The 24,891-nt window shown below is 44.6% G+C and overlaps 3 protein-coding genes across 4 annotated transcripts; 2 read left to right on the top strand and 1 right to left on the bottom strand.

Annotated features, from left to right (window-relative positions):
• Positions 1-97: 97 nt before the first annotated feature.
• Positions 98-3,015, bottom strand: rpl32 (ribosomal protein L32). The gene is made up of 4 exons (XM_060050061.1): positions 2,911-3,015; positions 2,158-2,258; positions 1,852-2,033; positions 98-265 (listed from the first exon to the last, which is right to left on the bottom strand). The coding sequence occupies exons 2-4, from the start codon at positions 2,251-2,253 to the stop codon at positions 136-138; spliced, it is 408 nt and encodes a 135-aa protein (XP_059906044.1). The 5' UTR covers positions 2,254-2,258; positions 2,911-3,015; the 3' UTR covers positions 98-135.
• A 195-nt stretch (positions 3,016-3,210) lies between these two features.
• On the top strand, positions 3,211-7,133 carry ssuh2rs1 (ssu-2 homolog, related sequence 1). 2 transcript variants are annotated; one of them, XM_060050043.1, is made up of 13 exons: positions 3,211-3,496; positions 3,596-3,654; positions 4,334-4,435; positions 4,536-4,614; positions 4,766-4,895; positions 5,027-5,087; positions 5,193-5,314; positions 5,410-5,472; positions 5,604-5,689; positions 5,823-5,915; positions 6,029-6,134; positions 6,420-6,527; positions 6,714-7,133. In XM_060050043.1, the coding sequence occupies exons 1-13, from the start codon at positions 3,477-3,479 to the stop codon at positions 6,852-6,854; spliced, it is 1,170 nt and encodes a 389-aa protein (XP_059906026.1). In that variant the 5' UTR covers positions 3,211-3,476; the 3' UTR covers positions 6,855-7,133. The 2 variants fall into 2 exon arrangements, with proteins under 2 accessions (XP_059906026.1, XP_059906034.1); XM_060050051.1 differs by lacking the exons at positions 3,211-3,496; positions 3,596-3,654 and adding an exon at positions 3,886-4,126.
• An 80-nt stretch (positions 7,134-7,213) lies between these two features.
• On the top strand, positions 7,214-23,798 carry LOC132455904 (DDB1- and CUL4-associated factor 1-like). Its single transcript, XM_060049982.1, has 25 exons — positions 7,214-7,425; positions 7,998-8,118; positions 8,208-8,284; positions 8,386-8,459; positions 8,548-8,661; positions 8,821-8,958; positions 9,049-9,654; positions 11,268-11,369; positions 11,486-11,644; positions 11,738-11,917; positions 12,253-12,462; positions 13,496-13,665; positions 15,288-15,412; positions 15,790-16,025; positions 16,134-17,191; positions 17,814-18,012; positions 18,439-18,521; positions 18,934-19,018; positions 19,760-19,993; positions 20,715-20,808; positions 21,308-21,412; positions 21,527-21,600; positions 21,689-21,784; positions 22,023-22,248; positions 22,451-23,798. Exons 2-25 carry the CDS (start codon positions 8,006-8,008, stop codon positions 22,492-22,494), a joined length of 4,602 nt encoding a protein of 1,533 aa, XP_059905965.1. The 5' UTR covers positions 7,214-7,425; positions 7,998-8,005; the 3' UTR covers positions 22,495-23,798.
• Positions 23,799-24,891: the final 1,093 nt, after the last annotated feature.

Here is a 24,891-nt window from a genome sequence, read left to right as displayed (position 1 = left end):
CTGGAATTAGTCAACACTTATGGTTTGGATATATCCCTATAGCATTTTCCAAGTAAAATACCATGTCAAACAAATAACAAAACCTATTGAAACAAAACCATTTTTACAGACTTTATTTTGAAAATAATGGCCAGATCATTCGTTCTCCTCGCTGCGCAGCCTTGCGTTGGGGTTTGTGATCTTGATGGCCAGCTGAGCTGCCCTCTCCACAATCAGCTTCCTGTTCTTGGATGAGACGTTATGGGCGATCTCGGCACAGTGTGTCCTACACAAGAACAAGGATTTGCAATTTAAAAAGGAGCACAGTTTGATCATGTTAGAGACAATATATTGTTCCTGTTATCACTAGCACCATTGGTGCATTCACATATTCCAAGTATGCGACTACTATTTAACAGATAACCAATAATACTGTTTGACATTCTTGATCCCTAACAAATTTATTATGCACAAATTAATGAACTGCAAAATAAGGTGTTGGAGGGGCGGTAGAACTCTTCAATTATTTGTTTGTTACTTTGACACCGACTTTTCAATTTAAATCACGACGATCAATTAAGCATTTAGTTTGGAGGACAATCGAAAACTCAATATTGACCTTTACATGACCACCATCAATCGTTTATCGCAATTAAGTTTGGCTTCTCTTAAATATGGAAATAGCTTTTTGTTGATCTGTTATAGGATTCAATAACTATCCTGCATCTCAACAGGCTTCATTCACCTCGTGTTTTTGAGCCGTTATAGGATTCAATAATGTTGCTCATCTCAACAGGCTTCATTCACCTTGTGTTGTTTTTTTTACATATTGTTGAATTTAAGTTTGCGCCAAAGTAGTAGACCTCGACATCTCGTTATTATTTACACATCATTGTTAGTTTAAACTACTCAAGTATCAACCTGATACAAGGCTGCTCCCCACCAATTCCCTCTGCATTATCTGAAACCAACCTGCTCTGCCAGCAATCTAACAGTTGACGATCCAGAGCTATTTTCATTAGACATATAAAATGTACGCTAAACAGCGTAACTGCAGCGTTGCGTACAATCAATGTAGCCATAGTACAAAGTTCCTACAATGGCTTTCTCGAAACATATTCTACAACAGTGCGGTCAGCTATAGACGTAGCCCAGGTCTGAGCCCGTGAGTGACGCCGTTGACGACGCTCCTTTCACGAAACGGCTGTCACAAAGAGACGTGTGCTGCACAAATTCAGTTCGCTTCCTTTGCATGCTGTTATTATGTTAAAACGATTATTTGGTAGTTTTGGATTAATTAATTCATCGCAATGAAACAGTAAACTAGTTAATGTGTGCAAAACTCAAAATAAAGCACAATTAAATGAACCACAGTCTAACGCAGACTTGGTTGACTACTTCAAATCATAACACACGAGACCTGCAGCCTGTAATGTGATAACCTGTGCGAACGCGGTTGAAGCCTTGTGCCACATCACAGGAAGCCAAGCGTAGGCTACCAATATAAGCATCTCCCATGTAGCCTACACACACCAACAACTGCTGCCGTCATCAGGCAGTCCTTAGTAGGATAACAACTACTGCTATGTAGCCCTCCTTTCCCCGGCCTGCGAATCGATACGTACAGAAAGTATCACAGGTGACAGTTACGTTTGATTATATGTTAGATTAAATCAGTGTTGGATGGGGATTAACCATACACATTAGATAGATGGTGATGTAACCTAAAAAAATTTATCGGGGCATCCTGTCTACTTTAGCAAAGAGTTGGGTGTGATGTCTTCCTGTTTATCAGATCAAGTTCGTCTAGCGACAGTCTGCATTAGATAATGACAATAGGAACACTCTAGCCTAAAAAAAAACCTAACTTACCTGTTGCTCATCATCAGAACTTCAAGCTCCTTGATGTTGTGCACAAGGAACTTCTTGAAGCCACTTGGCAGCATGTATTTCGTCTTGTTGTTGCTACCATAACCAATGTTTGGCATCAGCATCTGACCCTTGAACCGCCTGCGGACCCTGTTGTCAATACCCCTGGGTTTACGCCAGTTTTTCTGAAGGGAGAGAATTAAACATTGTCAGGCATCATTTGACAACTGGTTTCTATAGGCAGCACCTCAGAAATACTCTAGAAACCTAAAATATTGCTTGCATTGTGTATAGCGTAGAGATCCATACCGCGATCTTGACATATCGGTCAGACTGGTGGCGGATGAACTTCTTGGTCCGCTTCTTGACGATCTTAGGTTTTTGGAGTGGTCTCAGGGCTGCCATGGTGACTATGAGAAGAATAGTGGTTAATTAGACCCTAGTTGGAAGAGGTTGGCAAAATACTAGCAACTCATTCACAAAATAGATTAGGGTTGGCATTGGCCCCGTCCAATAACATAAGCTAAATCGAAAAGAACGTGTCGGCCTAAACTAGGATTTAGTCAAATGCATGGGGGAAAACAAGTATTGATTACCGGTGTGCGATGAGAATTCAAGACACATTCCCTCAAGCCTTAGGTTAATTTATATGCGTGTAAAATTATAAATGAGCATGTACAGCTCAGCGCTCGTCAGCTAGCACATGCCCCCCCCCGCTCGTTGCATTACTAGCTATGTTTACAGCTCATTGTATTCAAACACATGCAACCAAGAAGGGTAAGATTTGAAAAACATGTAAAAAAAAAAGGACTTTAATAACCAATTAGGTCGCGCTTTCAAACGACAGCCCACGCTTTAGAGCAGGCCTTTAGCTTAAGCGTAGAGAAATATGCGGCGACGCTGTCTTCTCGTTCCACTTTGAAGTTGTATCGACTGTAGGCTTATAATGAGAAAAATTATCACGTAAGTCTTTCTCGTAGTCGATTACAGTCAATTTGCTAGTGATTTAAGTATGGATGAGGCCAATACAACTAAAGATGGACATAGATTGTGTCAACTCACCGGCCGAGTCAATCCAGAAAGGGACCCTTGCTACAGCGGAAGGAAAGAAAAGGACTTCCGTAGGTGTTACAAGGGCTTGTGGGTAGTGTATTTCTATTCAGAAAAATAACACAGCAAAGTTAAATGCAACCTCTTTAATTAAATGTATCGTATCGCATAACATACAAGCTTTATTGGGTTGTGTGTTGAATACAGTATTTGTGACTGTGCTTCCGTGATTTCCTTTTTATTTCTTTAATTGTATTAATGTTGCAAATACGCGCCTCCCCTTTGCAGTAGTAGGCTATCTTTCCAATGAAGGTTTCGTTTCCTGATGAATTCGAAGTGAACTACCACACATAAAGGTTGCCGTTAATAACTGTAATATATTATATAGCCTAACATATGCGTAAAGTAACCGATTGGAAAAAAATAAGCCTTCAATGTTAAACGCGACGGATGTGTAGGGCTGGCCAACATCTGGAATCTAGAAATAATTAACTTGATGTCACGAGTCCTAGCTGCTATTACGCCAGTATACTGCATTTGGTTTTCATTGAAGTTGTTATAAAAACCTAAGACACAACATGGAGTATCAAGCAACAGGGTAAGTCTGAAGTCCTTATTGAGGCAGTTAAGTCCCACGAAATAGTTTGAAGGCTACATTAAAATATCTATTTTTTTTAATATATATATTCGTTTGTAGACAAACACCTTCTGGATACCTCAACCCTGGATACTCAATATCATCCGAAGTCGGACCAGGTAAAACAATCTTTCAAATCGGTTTACAAAGCTGTATTCTGCAGTCACCTTTTATTCTTACGTTTTCTTCCCTACTCCCTTTATACCCATGGATTATTGGTCTCGTTAAGAATATTGTTTAAAATTATTGAATCTTGCAATACCAATTTAAAACGTAGATGCCTATAGTGTAAATTAGGCCAACACCCACACACTTAACTACGCGAGCGCAACTTTTACCGTGTTCCATAATGCGTCATTTTCGTTTAGCAGGTTTACCCAACCACTTGTGGGTTGTGAGTGGTTTGATTATTCCTCAGTTGACTGATTGTGATAGAATTGTAGCTATTTTTGCCGTAATTTATTCCAAACGCCGCTGTTTCCTATTTACTCGGGTCATAGTTCACATTCCAGATTATGCCTACTCTTACATCGCTTACTGTATAGTTGATTGTACAACCTTTTGGAATTAATGCTCGATTGGAAAGTCAAGGTAAGTTCTCGCTGTCTTTACAGTTGTTTACAGAGCTACTCGGTTGTTATCTGTTGGTTTATAACACTGTGGGCATAGCGATATGGACAGCAAATAAACACCAAAGGCGCTTTCAATGAGTTGGCTTGTTAGTTTTATGCAGTGTAAGATTTGTGTGCTTTTTTCAATAATAAATGGGCGCACCCTGGTTTTTCCTGTTTCTTTCAGGGATGTCCGCCCCGCCCCTATCCGAAGGCCCAAGCGCGCCCACATTCAATATCGACTTCGACAGCGTGCCTGGCTATGAAGGGACAGTGGCTGGAGGCGGAGGTAAAATGAGAAAGCCACAGTGGCGCTGGCTGTCACATTTTCTCGATAATCTCGTAGCACAAGAGTGTGTTTTTGACTATCTTTTTCTGTTCTGCTTTAGGTGGATTCCTTCCTCCTCCAATGCCCTCCTTCCCTAATCCCCCCCCACCACAGCCTGAACCCTCACAAGCACAATGGAAGTACGGTTACAAATACAATAAATAATAACTACATCACAACCTTGGAAATTTAGAATGACATAAAGAGCTATGTTCATCGAAAGGGATTTGATCCAATGAATAATTTATTGTCTTCAGAGTATATTTCATAGTGATTTCTTGCTATCGACAGCATCCCGTCTATAAGTGAAGACACAGCCCGTGAGGCATTGGCCCTGTACGCCTCTAGTAAGTGCTGCTACAGCTCAGCCCCTGCAAAGGATGGTGTGATAACCAATATGGAAGCCTTCAACACATACAGGGTATGAATCAGGGCCAAGTCTGCTTATTGTATTCATATTGCTTTTAATTGTCAAATGAAGAGCATAACTTTAAGCCTGTTAATCTAAATACAGTTACTTCCTGCTGCCATTTTTCCTTTTGTTTTTTGAAGTATCGCCTGGAAACCTTTACTGAGTCAAGATCCACAGAGTGGAGTCAGAAGCCCTACCATGGTGTGTACACCTGCCACTTGAGCTATTGCAGTCGTTATGTGTGGCAAACTCTATACGATATATTTTATTTTTAATTGCACAATGGCTGTGACGTTTTTTGTTCAGGCGAACCTGTGGATGCCTTTACTCAACCCATCCCAGGACCCTGGGATATCATTGCTCAAGCCCCCACTCTCTTCAAGGATAGTAAACAGGTTATCAAGGTTCCCTACACATCATCAATGAAGGTATGTTCTTATTTGAATGCTATAGGTGACACTCATATTTAGAGGGGGAAATAATAATTGATCCCTTATTCCTAATAAGAAACATTCATTTACAGAACTGCCATTACTGTATGGGTATGGGGAGAGTGGCTTGCAAACAATGCGCAGGAGCTGGCAATGTAAGTCAAAAGACATGCACACACTCTGAGGTTGTTTTAGGAAATGAGGAAACTGAAACAATTGAAACAATACTGAAACAGTAAGCCTTTCCTGTCCCTTTATTTTCCTTCCTCTTTCTTCTCCTTTTCAGAAAGTCTGCTGGGTGTGCCATGGCTCTGGGAATAACCATGGAGATGAGCGTAATTGCCACCACTGCAATGGCAGAGGGAGAGAAAAGTGAATATGCAAATATGCATTATTTTATAAATTTGCAATAGCTGCATGGCCTGTATCTTACATTTGAGCACATAGCAAGGCTTCCCAGAAGAGTTGGACAGTGAAAGTCGGACGCTATTTTATTGTGTTCCAGTTGCACCCCATGTCATGGCCAGGGATCGACAGAATGCTCAACGTGTCATGGACGACGCCAGCTGTTGGTCAACATCAACCTGACTGTGAAATGGTGCTTTATTGCTTTATAGATTGTAATTCGTGTGTCTGTTTTATTCAGTTAGTGTTCTGTTCTGTTAATATGGGTTTAAGGTTACTCATACCAATTTGAAATGTTCTACTCAGGACCAACAATTCCAGTGACTATATTGTGGAACAGTCAAGTGGTCTACTGTTGGAAAACCTGAACCAAGTAACTGGCAAGGAGCTTTTCAAAGATGCTCAGTACCTGGTAAGATAAATCGGATAGGTTTTGTTCATACAAGAGGATCATTTCTGTTCCATAGGAAAATGTATTGTAAATAAATAATTGGGTACAGTATAGCTAATATAGATGCATAGATATTATGGTATACTACCTAAATACTCTGAAGACATTTATTGTGAAATATATTTCCCTTTGTAACTAATCAGTAATGTACATTTTGAAAGGAAAAGTAAGGGCTACTTCTTCAGTAGGAAATCAATTTGATGTTGTGTGTAAACAATGGCAACATTAATTGAAATATGATTTTAGGTGTACCCTGTGATGGGGTTCCCTGACCTGAATGTGGTGAGTGCAGCAGAGCGCCTGATTCGGGAACACCAGACCACATACTCTGCAACATCTCGCATTCTACAGCAGGTGAACGACCCCCCCCCCCCCCCCCCCCCAACTTCCATTCATTTAGTCTCAAAATGACTTCTGTCTGTGTGTTTCTAATATGTATTTTTTGTATTCAATAGTTGTTGATGCTTAATTACTGCAGTGGAAACATGTATTTTATATATATATATATGCCGCTAAATGTCTTAATTTCTTTGTTTTCAGCGTCAAACTATTGAGTTGATCCCCATAACCAAGGTGACCTACAAATGGAAGGGGAAATCACACATTTACTTTGTTTATGGGAATGAGTTTAAAGTTAATGCTGACAATTACCCAGCTACTTGTTGCTGTACAATAATGTAACTTTACTGATATGTGTAAATGCTTTTGAACGTTTCAGACCACATAACTTACTATGCAGTGCATGTTACTAACTATGCAGGCTTTACTAACCACCACTGAAAACACAACTACTATACTTAAAAATCATACACTCATCTCATATTATTTCAATCTGTTTCTAAAGGTAATTTTCTACAAGATTTTTTTGGCGATATAACTATGATTTTTATGTGTTGATATGTTATAATAATACGTCTGTATGCGGTATGTTGAAGTGTATAATAAAATAGTTCAATACAAGTATTGCGCAATGTTTTTTTTTTTTTTTTTTCAACTGCCGCGTCATCAAAAGTAGACGGTCGCCAGTCAAATGACGTATGGAACGTGTTTGCAAAAAGGTGTATTGCTAAAGGATCATTGGTTTTCGCCATAATGAAAACACATTGTGCACAGGAAGCTACCATACACAAAATCAAGGTTTGGCTGTGAGACCTTCGTTAACAGTGAGATAACCACCCGGACGTGGCCGAGGGTTGTTTCATATTATTGAATAGAAGGGTTTGGTGATCGTGGGAAAGCTGAGTGGAGCAAGGTAAAGTTAGCTCATTTGCTATGTTTAGCTAGCTCTAACTGATTGTTTATGTAAATGAATATATATGTGCTGATCCAAGCGAGACGAAACTGTCACCATCATAACTCAGCATTTGTTGGTAGCGTATCATTTACGTTTCAACCAAAACGTCCCAGCGAAGTGCCAACATCGGGTCGCTATGAAGTTCCATTAGCTTTAGGAGTTTCACCTAACATTACTGCACAAAGCCTGCTACGAGCGACAACCAAACATATGCTGAACTGTAAATTGGCTATAGGAATCGTTTTCATGTCTAAATGTCTATCAGACGATATATTTCGACTGCCGACTTGTTGTTCACAAACAAGCTGCCAGTTTGACAGTTACAGCCCCTGGAGAGCTGCAGCAGCTGCTTCATGAGGCTGAAGAGCCCGTCGTTTGAGGAAGTCATAGTCTTAAGATGCGCTCAACATTTGTTGTGTTTTTTAAGTGCGTATGGTTATTAAGTGTGGTACATTAGTTAAACAGTTGTGTGAGTGGAAAGGTGTTTAACTGTTGGAGGAGTCCAATTATTTATTCAATCAATGTGTTAGGAAACGCTATGGCGTCTGCATCTGCCAGCGTGGATTCCAAGGCAGAGCTGACTGCTCTTTTGGAAAAGTGGGAGACCGAGCAGCAGTTCAGCACAGAGGAGCTGGTTGATATCCTCACAAAGTGAGTCGTTTGCACACAATATCCCATTTCTATGCAGCTCTAGGCTTGTGAACTATTTGTGTACAAATGTTTTTGTGATACAATTGCAGAATCTCAGAGTTGGTAGAAAGAGAAACCGAAGAATACCACAAAGCAGATCCAGATCCCTTTGATGACCGACATCCTGGTACATTGAAATCTACGTGACACTAGATGGGCAATTAAACATTTTAGAAAGAAATGGTTTGAAGTGCTTTTGATTCATGTTTTTATCCTGTGGCCTTTTAGGGAGAGCTGATCCAGAATGTGTATTAGGACATCTACTTAAAATCCTGTTCAAGAATGATGATTTCATGAATGCTGTAAGACAAAGTTTAAACAATGTATAATCAGCCCTATTATGCTCTCATTATACTCCTCTAATATTTAAAATGTATTTTTTCTTCCCAGCTGGTCAATAGCTATGTGATGATTAGCAGAGAGCTTTCCCTTAACACAGCGGCCTGTCGTCTGCTGCAGAACATCATGCCTGGCCTGGAGACAGCTGTGGTTTTTCAGGAAAAGGTGTGGTATTCACCAAATCACAAAATATTCTTTGCCCATGACACATTCTATTGTGGTCCTTCACAAGACTGAGTTTGGGTTCTACCTTGGCTAGCATAAAGTGTTTATAGTAGTTTAGGCTGTTCCGTTCTACATTTCCCTGCTTGTTTTGTTCTACAGGAGGGGATAGTTGAAAAGCTGTTCAATTGGGCACAGGAAGCTGAGCAGCCTCTTAGGATCTATGCCACTGGCCTTCTGGCTGGTGCCATGGAGAACCAGGACATCGCTGCCAACTATAGAGAGGAGAACTCTGTCCTGGTGAGACAGGGATTCTTTACTAGCGTTGGAATATAATTGTGTATAGTGTTGGTAACTATAGCCATTAGCCGTGCCCTTGTTTCTGCCTAGGTACCACTGATGCTGCAGCGGCTGCGTGAGCTCCAAGAGAAGGAAGCAGAGAGCAAGCAGGAGTTCAAGCGGCCCAGTCCCAGGAAGAGCCTGAGCCAGCCGCTGCTCCCTCTGGATGAGGAAGCCGTCGACGGGAGATTTGAGGACGTGCCCTTCAGGTCAGGCAGAAACAGGGTGTCCCAGCGGCAGGAGGAGAAGGACGAAGACCACGCAGCGGAAAAATCGTTATCTGCCGCCGTCGAGGTGGAAAAGGACGTGTCCTTCTATCTCAGCTCCCCTCACAGGACCAGCAGCCGCACCAACTCTATGGTGAAGACCATGATGAAGCCCATCTCTGCACCTGTCTCCGTGACGCACCAGGACATGCTGGATGGCAGCGGATACCTGAAGAGGAAGGCAGAGATGGAGGGCGGCAAGAAGGCCAAGCAGAAGCTGCATTACTCGCTGCCCGACCCGGAGAGGAACTTCAATGAGCTCTCCAATAGCAGCTGGTCTGAGATGAGCCCCTGGGTGATCGGCAACAACTACCACCTGTACCCACTTACCCCCGAGATAGAGCAGAGACTCATCCTACAATACCTCACACCCCTCGGCGAATACCAAGAGGTGAGGCCTGTTTTACCATGCGCTGTTAACTTAGGAGTGTGTGTGACTTCTGTTGGGCTTCGCAGTGTGTCATTTTTGGGTAATTTCAGTAGATTTTGGTAGGGCAATTTTATATGAATTGCACTCTGTTAACCCACCATTAGATGGCACTCTTCCTCCACTGATGTCAACAATGTATGCAGGACTGCTACACCTTTTATACTCGCCTATTATAGTGTGCTTGTTGTTATTACAGACTGCTTGTTTCGTGGTAGCTCAGGAGATAGTAAGGTGCGGAAAGCCGTTCACAGACAAATATCAGAGCATCTATTCTCGGTATTCAAAAACAAACAAAAAGCAAACATCCACAATTAACAAATTGATGACATTAATTTGGCTCCAGCATACTCAATTGCCTGTGATGTGTCAAACGATGTAAAGGATATTGAGCAGATAGAGCTGTCATACAGATATGTGAACTTTGATGGCTGTAGCTGCTGGATGTGGTTATGGCGGTTGATGTAAGATGAAACGTTTTCACCAGCGATTTACAGAGAGGCACTCTCTCTCACTTCCCCTCCCTGAGATAGTCCAAAGAAACACACAATCACATAAATGATGAGTGTACCGCATGCGATCGTCAAAATGCAAACTGCATTTGGGGATAGATTGTGTGATTTAAAAGAAAAAGAACAAATTCTCTGAAAAACACACAGAATTTGCAGGGCTCAAGGATTACATTTTCTACAGGTGGCATTGCTGCCACTTCCTTTTTTAATTTGGAGGCATCCTAAAAAACTGTTGTCACACCCCTTAATTAGACCTGAAAATGTCCCTTGTCACTTACCATCCATCTGCGTTCATCATTTGAACAGATTTGGTCACTTTAAATACGTTTTCAAATTACTATATTGCATTTGGGGTCTTTATCTATTTTTACTGCCAGCGCCTCGACATCTTTCCTCACGAACCAACTCTTCACGCTCCTCCTCATATATCAAATACTAGCTAATAATTACAGTCTGCTAATGAGGTAATATAGCCTACTCCAATTGCGTTTTTTTTTTATGTCTCCAGTATATCCATCTGTCTTCCAGAATAGTGCATACTATCCATAATATCGTTTCTTCACATGTTCTCGAATAGCGCTGTAGCTGCGGTGCAATGTCATTGAAACTTTGCACAATGTTTATTACACATTTATTCGTTTTATGAGGAAAGCAGTGCGTCTTCATTGAAACTTAAGTGGGTCGTGTTTCAAATGAGCACTCACACCAGCGTTGCAATACAGCCGCGCTATAACTTCCAGCACTGAACAAAACCATAGCAGTTGGCTAGCTATATGTTTGATTTATTTCAACAACAATTTCTTTGTTTATCAATTTTACACAAATAAGGGAAGGACTCAAACAAGTTTGCATAGTTCTGTGTTTTATTTCAGAGTAAGCATTCCTATGCCAGCGTTTTATTTTCTTATCTTCATAAAAGTATGGTGTTGTCCTTTGTTATAACGGTTAAAAGGACTCTTTTGATGGTGAAGGTTGCAGACTCCTGGACTAGTGGATAATGTGCACGATTGCAGGTTAAAGCTGATATGTTTACGTTTGGCCTGTTTGTTTTTCCTTCCCCCACAGCTGCTGGCTGTGTTCATGCAGATGGGCGCCCGTGAGCTCCTGATGCACTACATGGACCTGAAGCAAACCAACGACGTGCAGCTCACCTTCGAGGCACTCAAGGTGCGTGAACTCATGGAGCGGACCAACGCTTCTGATTGGCTCAGAGTCACCCCAGTGGTGCTCGGCGTGTCAAGCTTGTCTTCATTCTGTGTTGATGTTGTTATTTGTTGTTGCAGTACCTGGCGTCCCTTCTGCTGCACAAGAAGTTTGCAGCAGAGTTTGTTGCGCATGGGGGGGTGCAGAAGCTTCTAGAAATCCCTCGGCCGTCCATGGCGGCGACGGGAGTGTCTCTGTGTCTTTACTACTTGGCTTATAACCAGGACGCCATGGAAAGGGTACAACAAGTCACATCGCATCAAAACAATTCTTCTATTGAGTCCGCTGTGTCTTAGTTCCTGCTCATGTCGTTTTGCGTGCTCTCCTCCAAGGTGTGCATGCTGCCGCCCTCCATCCTGTCGGACGTGGTGGGCTACACCTTGTGGCTGCTGGAGTGTTCCCACGCGTCGGGCTGCTGCCACGCCACCATGTTCTTCTCCATCTCCTTCTCCTTCCGGGCCGTCCTGGAGCTCTTCGACCGGCAGGACGGCCTCCGGCGCCTGGTCAACCTGGTAGGTCGCCTGTGTTGGTTCTAGACCGTGGTTTTCCCGGTCAGGACCTCTTGGAACATAGGTTTCATGCAGTCGTACAACAGGGAGAGGTTGATCAATAGTGACTGATTTCACATCGCTCACCGCAAGTTTTATTTTTGTCACAGGGATCAGCGAGGGTAGGAATTGGAAAAGGACAAAGAAAATCATTGTCTAAAAAATGTTATCCAGATTACTCGGTTATAGCTTCCTGCCCATCCCCTCTCAAGAATGGTGGCTCAATAACAAGGATGACGTCAAAGAACGTGAGTTAAAGGAAACGGAGTACTTTTTTAATGCTTTTTTTATGTTTTAAGATAAGTACACTGGAAATCCTGAACCACGAAGACCAGGGGGAGCTGCTGAGTGACGATGAGATCTTCTCTAGCCGGCAGACGGCCAAGCACACCTGCATGGCCCTGCGCAGGTACTTCGAGGCCCACCTGGCCATCAAGGTGGAGCACGTCAAGCAGTCCCTGCAGCGCACAGAAGGGGGCGCCCCTGTCCACTCCCAGCCTTACTACAAGGTAAATAGAGGGGGAAGTGTGTGTGTCTGTGTGTGTGTGTAATATGCACATTATTTCATGTAGATGCTTACTTTAAGGCTATATAGATCCAGCTTAAGAGCCACATCTCAAAACTCATGCTAGGTTTTTTAAGAAAACTTCTGTTTTAGAGGCTGGGTGTGGCAGGGAGAGGTAGGGGGAGGACTATATTCTTCAAATTTGATGCAGGGGTTAGCCTGATCTGGCTAATTTAGCACATTGTACTTTTGAGCCTTCCTTACCTGTGAATGCTGCCTCATCCCGTTATCATTTGGTGACATTCATATAATGCTTCAATATTCACCATCCATACAGTCTCACAAGTCTCAGACTTTAGACTAACATCTATTGTGATGAACCAATGTGATTTGGCTGACCATCGATTGGAAGGGACTTAAAAACATTTCAGTTTCAAAAAATAAAACAACCAAATGACTACTAGGCAAAAGCTGTATCTGAATCCAGACTACCCTCCGGCTTTAGAAGAGATAACGGGACCTGTTGGCTTAAGCGATGATGCCAAGGTGGTGTACACCGATTGCAAGATTCTACACTACGCATATCTACAGCGCTATGACCTTAGTGATGTCGCAGCTGATCGGAGGTCTCGTTTCAAATACAAACTAACCATTCCCCGTAGCCATTACAAAGCAAGCTAAGTTGTCCTGACCAGACACCAACCGTCCTGCCACAGTACCAGTAGGGGTCCTTAGACAAAGTGTCTGTAAAGGTTTTAAGTCATGTCTATGAGGTAGACTGGCCTTCTCGAGCCGCCATCATGCCATTCTGAAATGAGCCCCTCTCCCAGTCTGGTAGAATATCTCCGTAATAGTACCGGAAACCCTGGGCAGCTCCACCCATTGCGCCTGCTGGTTTCCAGCACAGGCGCCGGGCATTCTCCCGCCATAAGTTTGACTTGAGCAGTGTCAGCCTTCTGGCTCCGAGATGACCCCCTCCAGATGCATCACTGCATTATAATAGAACATGGGACCCGATGTTTCCCCTCTCCTCCAAGGCGGTGAGCTACACCCACGAGCAGGTGGTGGAGATGATGGAGTTCCTCATCGAGTATGGCCCGCTGCGGCTCTACTGGGAGCCCGCCGAGGTCTTCCACAGGCTCTCCTGTGTGCAGCTCCTCCTGCAGCTCATATCCATCGCCTGTAACTGGAAGACCTACTACGGCAGGTACAGGCCCTGCCAAACAGCCTCCAGCTGCACCACAGAAACGCACTGTAGTCTCCTCTGTTTTCCTCCCGTTTGTACATTGTTGGAGCCTTTATGTATTTAGGGATGTCATTTCCTGGATGTTGTATCCAAAGTATCTAACAATACACAGTGTGCAGGGTGATGTAGTGGTGAGGGTGTTTCGTAAGGGACTGGGTTTGAACCCCAATGTCTGTGTAACTCTGTGTGTACCAGACAGGCTCTGGGATTCCCTTTGGGGAATTTTATTTTAGGTTCATACAGGAGGACTACAGTAGCTCTTAATCACATTAGGTATGACACCCAAACCCAAAATAACAACAGCAGACGAATCAGATCATGTATCAAAAGTTTTCAATGTATGCACATTTAAACCAGAAGGTATCAGGAAAATGATCAATAAAATATGGATGGGAATATGTAATGTATAAGTGTGTTTTATGTACTATCAAGGTAAGTCATGATATTCTATTAAGCAGAATAAAATTAAATAAAAAATAATAAACTGTTAGAATTTGATTGAAGGCAATAAATCATATATTTTTAAGGTGTGGTGTATAATATGAAATATAAGTGCAGCTCTTAAAATATCACTCATAGATTGTACGGTATATAATTTGAAATATCAATGCATGTTTTAAAGTACCACTAGTTGAACATGCCGTGTAATATGAAATATCAATGCAAATTATCAAATTCTACCTGAACTGTACAACATGTAATTCAGTTCACTTCAGATAATATAATTTAACCTAATTTGTAGCATATGTGCTGTACAGCATGTAATTCTGTTCAATTCCGATCATCTAACCATATGTTGGATCCGTCAACCCCAAAAGAAAAATATAAATGTCCTATGAGATCTCAAATAAAAAAAGTTCTGGGTGTTTCAATGCAAAAATTCCAATCACAGATTAGAAAGACATTTCCTGCCATGCTCCAGTGGGAAGATCAGTCCGTGGAAAGATTGGGCTACACTCAAGGGAAACCTGTCAGTCAATGGAACGCATGCATGCTTACAGTAGACGGACAGCCCTCAGAATCCACGTTGATGCACGGCAAAAACCAGCCAGGATAAGTTAAAAATAAATCCATACAGTTCTTCTTGGAAATCTTCCAGATGTCAATCACAACTTCTTGTTTACTCTATAAATTCTGTGATTCTAAGTGTCAGTTCTCCTCGTAAGGGTTTAAGGGATAGTCTAACAATACCCAACTAACATTACCAGTTATTATTATTAATTATTTTTAATGTTTATTGGATGTGGACAAAGCAATTACATTGGACAAACTAGATGCATTGTTTGAATGTTTTGGCACATGTGCTAAATCGCAACCCTTGTCAACAGGCGGTTTTAGAAAAGATAGAACAATTAAAAAAGACGGAAGGGAAAGAGGAAAACCAAACAAAAACCAAAAAATAGAAAAAAATGCATCTAAAAAAGTCACTGTCACGTGTCTACCTAATGCTGGAAGAATACTACAATCAAATACTATACATATGTTCTTAGCATGGGTGGTGCAAGTTGGAATCCAACCCCTAACCCTGTCAATGTTAATAATTCAGGCTCTACCATTTGATTTTTATGTATTTCCTTCCATAGGAGTGACACAGTCCGGTACGCCCTTGACATTCTCAGCATGCTGACTGTCGTCCCCAAGATCCAGCTGTTATTGGCTGACGCCGTCGCTGTTCTCGCTGAGGGGGGGGCCAGTGTGTCTACTGTCGGTATGTGTTAAGAAGCACGCAATACTCTCACTGCTCTCCATTTCCTACTTGATAAGTGAGATCATGGTCGTGGACATGTAATGTGGAGTATATTGCAGTGACTTAATAAATTGCATCTTCCTTAGGAATGCTTCTTTCGGCACTGCACATTCTAAATTCCTTCTGATTACAGTTCAGTTCATAGGTTATACTTGTTACTGGCAGATACATAATCAACTATGCAAAATATCTTTAATCTTTCAACCATTTTCTTATAAATAATACTGGAGATCTTCCCTGGAAAATGAAGCTGCATCTATATTCGTTAACCAGATTGTATCCATACGCGTTACCATTTAACGTACCACCTGTACTGACTTTTGACCCTCTGACCTCAGGGATGAGCATCGTCCTGATGGTGGCCGAGGGCGAGGTGTTTGTCAACGACGCCGAGATCCAGAAGTCCGCCCTGCAGGTGGTCATCAACTGCGTCTGCGCTCCGGACAAGCGCATCTCCAGCATCGGCAAGTTCATCGCCGGCAGCGCACGGCGACGCCTCCCGCAGCAGACCAAGTCCAGCGAGAGCGTCCTCACCAAGATGTGGAACGTGGTGCAGTCCAACAACGGCATCAAGGTGCTGGCACCCTCTATGGACACACGGCACCCCTCAGTACAGCAGGCCGGGTCTTTGTGGTCGGGGCTAACCTCTCCTGCTTCCCTTTCTGTCGTCTTTGGATCGTAGGTACTCCTGTCCTTGCTCATGGTGAAGATGCCCATCACGGACGCGGACCAGATCAGAGCCCTGGCCTGTAAGGCCCTGGTGGGCCTGTCGCGCTCCACCTCGGTGCGGCAGATCATCAGCAAGCTGCCCCTGTTCAGCAGCGGACACATCCAGCAGCTCATGAAGGAGCCCGTGCTGCAGGACAAGCGCAACGAGCACGTCAAGTTCTGCAAGTTTGCGGCGGAGCTGATCGAGCGGATCTCCGGCAAGCCCCTCCTGATCGGCACCGACGTGTCGCTGGCCTGGCTGCAGAGGGCCAACGTGGTGGCCCAGTCGCGCATCTCCTTCCCCGAGAAGGAGCTGCTGCTGCTCATCCGCAACCACCTGGTGGCCAAGGGCCTGAGCGGCACGGCCAACACCCTGACCAAAGAGGCCGACCTCCCCATGGCCATCCTCTGCCACCTGGCCCACCCGACGTCCGCCATCCCCCCCGTCACCCCCCAGCCCGCCGCCGCCGCCTCGTCCGTCGCCACCCTGCCCCGCGCGCCGCGGCTGGCCAACGGCGTCCCGGCGCGGCACGCCTCCACCACCATGTCGGTGCAGACGCAGACCCGCCCCTCGGCGTCGCAGCTCACGGCCGCCGCCTCGCCCGTCTTCCCCTCCACGTCCGCCCTCGGCCACACCAACGGCTCGCCGCTACCCGGTCGCATCGCCTTCACCCGGGAGCGCGTGCCCGGCGCCCCCAGCTGCAAGAAGCCCCGGGTGCTGCGGCAGAAGTCGGACCACGGCGCCTTCAGCCAGAGCCCGGCCATGAAGAAGCAGCTGGACCGCCACCTGCCCTCGCCGCCGGCGCTGGACAGCATCATCACCGAGTACCTCAGGGAGCAGCACGCGCGCTGCAAGAACCCCGTGGCCACGTGCCCGCCCTTCTCCCTCTTCACGCCGCACCAGTGCCCCGAGCCCAAGCAGCGGCGGCAGGCGCCCACTAACTTTACGTCGCGGCACACGCGGAGGGTCATCTACCCCAAGTACGGCGGCGTGGACGGGGGCTGCTTCGACCGGCACCTGGTGTTCAGCAGGTAGGGGCTTATCCGGGGCGGCCGGAGGGAACGAGACGGCTAATTGTTGATTGTCGTTGAGTAGTCTTGAGTTTGTTTTTATTTTTCGGTCAGAAAATCCTTCAGCCCTTTTATATGCAATATGATATCCATAATCAATCTCAATGTGCCATAATAAGTGTGAACAAGAACCGTGTGTTCTCGGTTGTTGTGTTGTCTGAATAATGAATGCCAGAGTGTTAGACCATCGCCCGCACCACCAGAGTTAATCTGTTTTGGCCTATCCGGGGGGGGGGGCGCTTATAGTCAGAATTGTATTTACATGCTTGTTGATGTGTAGATAAACCGTGCGACCTGCTGATTGTGCAGGTGTCTGCATTATAGGGCTGTCACTTCTAATAATCCCAGAATAATCAACCATTTAAACCATCATTAGCTAGAGCCCTGTTTTGCATCTCTCCACAGGCATCTGGAAAAAGCATTTGAGTGCTCGTCCCTCGGGACTTAATCAGGCTAAAGACACCTTCTGCTTTCGCACGAGTACGATTCTCAGATAGATAGCTAGTAGTTAGTTAGTTGGTTAGTCAGCACAGCCTTGGTTGGACTGTATATGAACTGTGTTGTTGTGTTTGTTTATCCTAAGGTTCCGACCCATCTCGGTGTTCCGGCAGGCGGACGAGGACCAGAGCGGCTTCATGTGCTGCGCCTTCTCGGCCCGGGAGCGCTTCCTGATGCTGGGCACGTGCACGGGCCAGCTCAAGCTGTACAACGTGTTCACGGGCCAGGAGGAGGCCAGCTACAACTGTCACAACTCGGTCATCACCAACCTGGAGCCCTCCCGGGTGGGTGTGGAAGGAGAGGCACTGCGTTGTTGCTCCGTCATTATCACTATTGTGTCTCTAAGGGGTGGGACTCATTCAGTGTCTCACTGTTATTGGATTCTTGGGGTCATTATTTTATCGATGCTGGATTCAGTTCATAGGGGGCAGGATCTTATTCAGTCCGCTGTGCGCCGAGAAAGGCGGTGTGTCAAATTATAGCATGGAAGCAGAGTAAAGTGTATATTAGATCATGTAGGATATACATTTGAAAAAGTTCAGATGGCTGATAAAGTAAACAAACAAAGGCAATCCTAAGAACAAAATAAAGATCTCCAGGGTGTCGTACATCCATTCAGAAATCATAGAAGATTCGATTCTCGAGTCTTCTCCTACTTCTCTAGTGTCTCTTGTCTAATTCAGCTCCTTGTTTGTTTGTCGTCACAATAGGACGGCTCTCTCTTGTTGACCTCGGCCTCATGGAGCTACCCTCGCTCGGCACTCTGGGGGATGAAGTCTGTGTTCATCATGAAGTAAGTGACGACTAGGACAACTGCTACTACAACAGCATCTATTGTCGGCTGTTTAATTCATGAGGTGCTACAGTTTTCATCTAAACAGGACTTAGTAAAGGAATAGGGAGGCAATTGTGGTGGAGTTTTTTTAGTTTATGGCGTGAAGAAATCTTGAAGGTGTTAGCAGACTGTTAACGCTCTGCGTGAGGAGGGGAATGTTTACAGAAGACAATGGCCACATCTCAACTTCCTGTTGTTTTAACAGGAGTAATAATAATCCTAGAGTTAGAATCGACATGGTGGTTAAACTATAGCATCATTGTGTATAGAAATCATGCATGTTTCAAATGTACTGTGTATGGATAACGGATATTTGTGAAATGCTGTATTTTATTCAAATGTGTAATCCAGATTTTCTTATTGTATTTAGACATTCCTTCTCGAATGACCATTACGTGGAGTTCAGCAAGCTGTCTCAAGACCGAGTCATCGGCACTAAGGAGCATGTGGCACATGTACGTTCTCCGCACTACGTCTCAACCATGGCAAAGTTGAATGTGTTTGAGTGTGGTTTGAATCCTGATGTTCGCTTGTCAGGTCAACCATGGCAAACATATTCATACTGTAATGACAAACCTCAGTCAACACTAGTTTGAAGGACAGAATACTGCTGAGGGTGTTCAACTCCAAGCTGAAAGGTTCTTCCCCATGTCATCATTCTTGCCTCTTTTAGCAAGGTGCCTAACCTGCTGCCTTGCTCCTCAGTGACCAAGCGTCTGAATTCACTGTACGTTTTCTTCTGACTAATGTACTCACTGTAAGTCGCTTTTGATAAAAGCGCCTGCTAAATGCCCTTATGGTAAATGTAAGTCCCATTGAATGAAAGAAATCCAGAGTTCTCGCGAGAGCACGATTTTGAATTTCCTCAGCGAATCACTATGGGAACGAGCAATACACTCACTCCCCGATTCCCCTGGCCCAGAATATTAACCAATCACATCGCAGTATTTGATATAGGCGGGCCAAAAGCGTTGCTGTTTTACCAGCCGGATACGGCAAGAGTCTTATTTATTGGTTAGCTCCGCTTGTCTGGATACGTCAACCCTTGTATTCTAATTGGTCGTAGTGTTATCCAATTGCGTGCAGTGACATTTGCCAGACCTTACAGCTTTCTAGATGTGGGTCTGGATTTCCAGGCTACGAAAGAGTCTTGCTAAATAACCAACGTTATTCTAAACCCCTCCTCCGGGGGTCAGCTCTACGACATCCAGACGGGCCAGAACATCCTGACGCTCAACAACCCCGACCTGGCCAACAACTACAAGAGGAACTGCGCCACCTTCAACCCCACCGACGACCTGGTGCTCAACGACGGCGTGCTCTGGGACGTCCGCTCGGCCCAGGCCATCCACAAGTTCGACAAGTTCAACATGAACATCAGCGGCGTCTTCCACCCCAACTGCCTGGAGGTGGTCATCAACACGGAGATCGTATCCTTGGTGACCGTTTGACCGCAGTCGGGTGTACAGGACGTACGATTGTCTGCCTCTCGATCACCGGGGACAGTTGTTGTGGCTTTGCTAAACACGGGTGATTGCGTTGTACGGTAGCCATGGTAACTAATGTCATCCATCTCAATCAGGGGAAAAAGTAGAAAGAGTGAGAATGCCTTTTCTAGCGTTACAACCAGAACGCACTAATGGTACATCTTTAGAGAGATGTAAAATGTATATATATATTTATATATATCATCCTAAATGTTGAATCAATGCACGCTGAATCATCCAAAATATTCTCTAGCTTCCCCTGCTGGCTAATAATAGAACAAACTAAGCAGAGAAGGCATCATTCACATCCAATCAGCGACAAGTTTATTGTGGTGATATAATTTCTATGAATCACATTTAGTTTGAGTGAGTTGATATTATTTTAGGTTTTCGCCTCTTCATTTTTTATTTGAATAAGCACTGTTTATGGCGTTTTTCACTAGAGGATCGAAAAATAAGGGATGAGATTTAAGTTTACTGAAATTATTTCCCTCATTCATATCTAAATAAACCAAGTGCCATATTATTAGAAAATCGACAATACCAAATCCAAATGAAATTTATAAAAAAAAAAATCCTCCTTATGGCTTTATGAATCAATTTCATTGGCAATTGCATAATGCGAAAGAGGGGAAATACGGTTGTTCCTTAATGAAAGATTCAGTGGGACCTCCGGACCTTCCACCTGCTCCACACAGTCCCAGCGCTAGACCAGTGCCGGATAGTGTTCAACAACAACGGCACTGTCATCTATGGAGGTAACCTTGCATGAGGACAGGAGGGATTCAATCCTGCAAACCCTTCACTTGGCACTCAATTGTTTTTAGTTGGAAAGCAGTTGGGTAGAGCTTAAGATGGTGTGTGTGTGTGTGTGTGTGTGTGTGTGTATGTGTGAGTCCGTGTGTGAGTGATATACATGCAAAACTGACGACTGTTTAGGTGTGGGTACCACAGTCTAGGTGAAACCATGGTGACAGAAGGCTCAGTGCTGGCTTGGCAACAGAGGGAACCAGATGGTTCACCAAACCAGGATGGAGACAGTGTGTGTGTGTTTGGGTGTGTGCATGTATGTGTGTGTGTGTGTGTGTGTGGTGCTTATAGTGGCCCTGACCAATCCTCGAACCGGCGCCTTGGGGTGGCCACTGCTGCCACAGACCACCTAGCGGCTAACAACTGACTGCCCTGGCTAGCATCACCTTCACACAACCTGTAGTCCTTGGAGTCACCGTTGGGTGCTGTGTGTCTGTGCCTTCTCAGCCATGTTGCAGGCGGATGACGAGGACGATATAATGGAGATGCAGGTGAAAACGCCGTTCGGCTCCTCGTTCAGGACCTTCAATGCCACAGACTACAAACCGATCGGTAAGAAGCGCCTGGGCCACAGAGGAGAGACAACACTCCGTAGCAGTATTTGTTCATTTTGGGAACATGACTCCATTATGACCAATAACTCCTATTTTGTAACATCTTTCACAGCCACAATTGATGTGAAGAGGAATATATTTGACCTTTGCACGGACACAAAGGACTGCTACTTGGCCGTGATTGAGGTGAGAACAGTATTTATATCAGCACTGATACATATTTATTTATATATCACTGCTGTGATCACAACAATCTCTGCGCTCGGTTCCACAGAACCAAGACTCTGTCAACACAGACACGGTGTGTAGGCTGTACGAGGTCGGGCGGCAGAGGCTGGCGGAGGAAGAGGAGGAGGACGAGGAAGATCAGGTACACTCTCCTCCCTCTCTCTAAACCATTCATTTGTGTTTGGTCATATGTCGGTGCCATCAGCCTGACAAGCGATGGATCCCGTCGGAGCCGGCAGATCACACTCCCATCAAACCGCGTGACGTTTCTATTGGCTCCTGAAGGAGGCCCTGCACCCGATCGGTACCCAGGTCCAGACGTGTTTGTTTTACAGACCCCTCCCCTCACTGTTTCCTCCTTTTTGCCTTTTCCGGGCAAGGAGGAAGACGACGACGATGACGACGACGACTCGGACGACGACGGCGACACGGACCCCCTGGTGGCTGAGCTGGAGAACGACGAGGAGGAGGACGGGGAGGAGGACGCCAACGACGAGTTCTCGCCCTCCGACGACGAGGAGGTGGCTCGACTCGTCGGGGACGGTGACGAGGAGGAAGACGAGGAGGACGAGGACGACTCCGACTTCGATCAGGGAGGGGAGAACGGTGAGTGTGTTGTCGGCGCTTGTGTTGTCGACGGTTACTGCGAGTTGAGCAGAGATGTTCTTGTGTCAGTTGTGTAAAAGTTTTGACTGATTTACGGGGGGGAGGGGGGGAACGGTCTTGTAGGACATGTGGCAGAGGCCGCTGTGAGTCTGCCTTCACAAGTAGTCCTCATTTGAAGTCTGGTTGTTTTTCCACCCAACAGACTCCGACCTGGAGGATGACATCATGTTGTCCCTGAACGAGTGATGAGGGACCCCCCCCCCCCCCCCCCCCCCCCACCACTGGGATGGTGGTCCTCGGACAGAACGCCAGGCGGCGTAGGGACAGAATGCCAGCACGTGTGGGACCGAACGCCAGGATGTGTTTGGGGCCCTGATTAAGCTGGAGGGGGGCGGGGTTTATACCAAACGAAGGTTGATGTCAAGTATTAGCTGCCACTGAAACCCTGATAGGCGTCTGCACTTCAAGACTTCTAGAGAGAAGGCCAAGATCAAAGAGAAAAACAAAAAAATAACATCATCATTCTGGGCAGTAACATGGTTGGGTACATGACACACTTTCAGTTTGGGATGTGAAATAGTCCATTTGCAAATACATTGAGAAAAAAGTTGCACATTTGTATTCAACGTCATTTTACGTGGCATCAGCACAGCTCTTTCAGGTGAGCATTCAACGACTCGCATTCGACTAGACCTTGTCTGTTTGAACACAGATGTGTAGGGGTCAGTGACATTGCCTTTTGTGTGCTATCCTATGAGATTTACCACACGGTGTACTCGTGCGACATTGCGTTAGCAATGTCGTGAGAGTGGACTAGGTACCGTACTAGGTACTCGTACCTAGTCCACCTCTAGACTGAACTCCCACACCCATAAGTTTGCCATAAAAAAACGTTCATTAAAATGAACTGCACCTTGGTGCCACCCTATAGCAATAGCCTCTAGATTTGTTTGTAATTGAAATATAGTAACTCACGTGCGGCTCTTTCTAAAACGTGCCATCAGTTTTGAATCGTTGAGCGTTCAAAACAATTCCATCTATTGTACCTGAATCGTCAGAACCCTGACATGTCAAGGCCTTAACTATTTCTCTCCCAGTGTCAAACCAGAGCCCCCTTCAAAGCAGCCATGTTTGATTTGGTGTCATTGGTCACAATTCTTGAATTACCCAAGGGCCTCGTGCCTTTGAGCATCGGTCCCTCGGTCCACACGCATACATAGGTCCCAGTTGGTACATCCCTGGACTGAAGGTTTAGTATGAACATTTTTGGGGTGGGTCTACAGTTTGTTTGGTATTATAGGAAAGCACCTTTTCACATAGTTCTGTTTTAGCTTTGAATGCCTCGGGCCTTGTTTACTGGGTATAATATAATGGAGTGGAATGGATTGTTTGCGTTATCCCTTTGGATAGCTGAACTAGTCTATACCGGTGTGACAACAAAGGCTTTAATTGCAAACTTTGATTGAATGTTGTTGACATTTTTTTAGATTGTTTCTGTACAGCTTGTATGTATCTAAAGTATTTTTACAATAAATAAAAGGCAAACATTATCCGGGTGTCCATCAGACTGTACTGTCTTATTGTCTTCTCGTCAGTTTCCTTGGCAACATGTTCCATATCTTAATGCCACATTTTACATCAATTGGCATTTAGATTTTCTTTGATTCTCATGATTTTAGTTACAATAACCAAATTTAGATGACTCAAAAACAGCCAGAAATATATTATGTGTGTGATTACATGTTTATGTACAGGCACTACCGTGCATGCTCATTTTCACAGACAATGCAACTTTCAACAATAGAGCAGGAAGAATGCTTGGTGATGGTTAGTGCGCGTGTCAAATAGATGATTGACAAGAAGGCATGGCTGTTATTAACTCTGCCTGTTATTAACTGATCAGCACGCTCTCGGAGCAAGACAACCCATCCTTAAAACGCATTTCAGATTGTCACAATCAAATCAGAATAGAGGCAGTATAATCCTTTGGTTATGGATCTCGAAACTATAAAGTCACAGAATAACATACTTATAGTTAGTACCGAAAACATAAACACCTTTTGGTCTGTGTAGAAAACGGAGGACCAAGTTCCATTTTAAGTACATGGATTACATTTACATTTACAGACCTGTGGCCACCCCAAACACCTAACAATTAGTGGCTCACAAGCACCCAATCAGACAAACATACACACACACACACACACACGCACAGACGCACACACACACACACACACACACACACACACACACTTCATCAAACTCTTGATACTCCATGTTCAGCACATTTTTGTAGTTGTCTAAAGAGTTGCACAAAGGAGAGGTCTTAACACTCCTCACATGGTTTGTCATTCACAGGCTCTTGCTAAAATAATGTGTGTTGAATATTTCCCTCTTTCTGACATCAGAAATAGAAAGAAGCTAAAATAGAAGTTATTCACAAGCTTGGAAGTGTGTCAGTACTGGAATTGGTCCAGTACAATTAGGAGAAGGGCTTGCCTATACTTGTGTACATGTACACAAGTACACAAGTACTTGTACTTGTGTACTGACAGCCCTTTGTCAGTTGCAGAACATACAGCTCAAACGCCTCTGTATTGCAGCAGTGTAATAATGGTGCTGGAATACAGCATTTTTTTATTA

The sequence above is a fragment of the Gadus macrocephalus genome, chromosome 1 (genome assembly GCF_031168955.1).
Source record: "Gadus macrocephalus chromosome 1, ASM3116895v1".
NCBI lineage: Eukaryota > Metazoa > Chordata > Actinopteri > Gadiformes > Gadidae > Gadus > Gadus macrocephalus.
The sequence above is the reverse complement of the archived record's forward strand: the minus strand, read 5'-3'. Positions and strand labels throughout refer to the sequence as shown.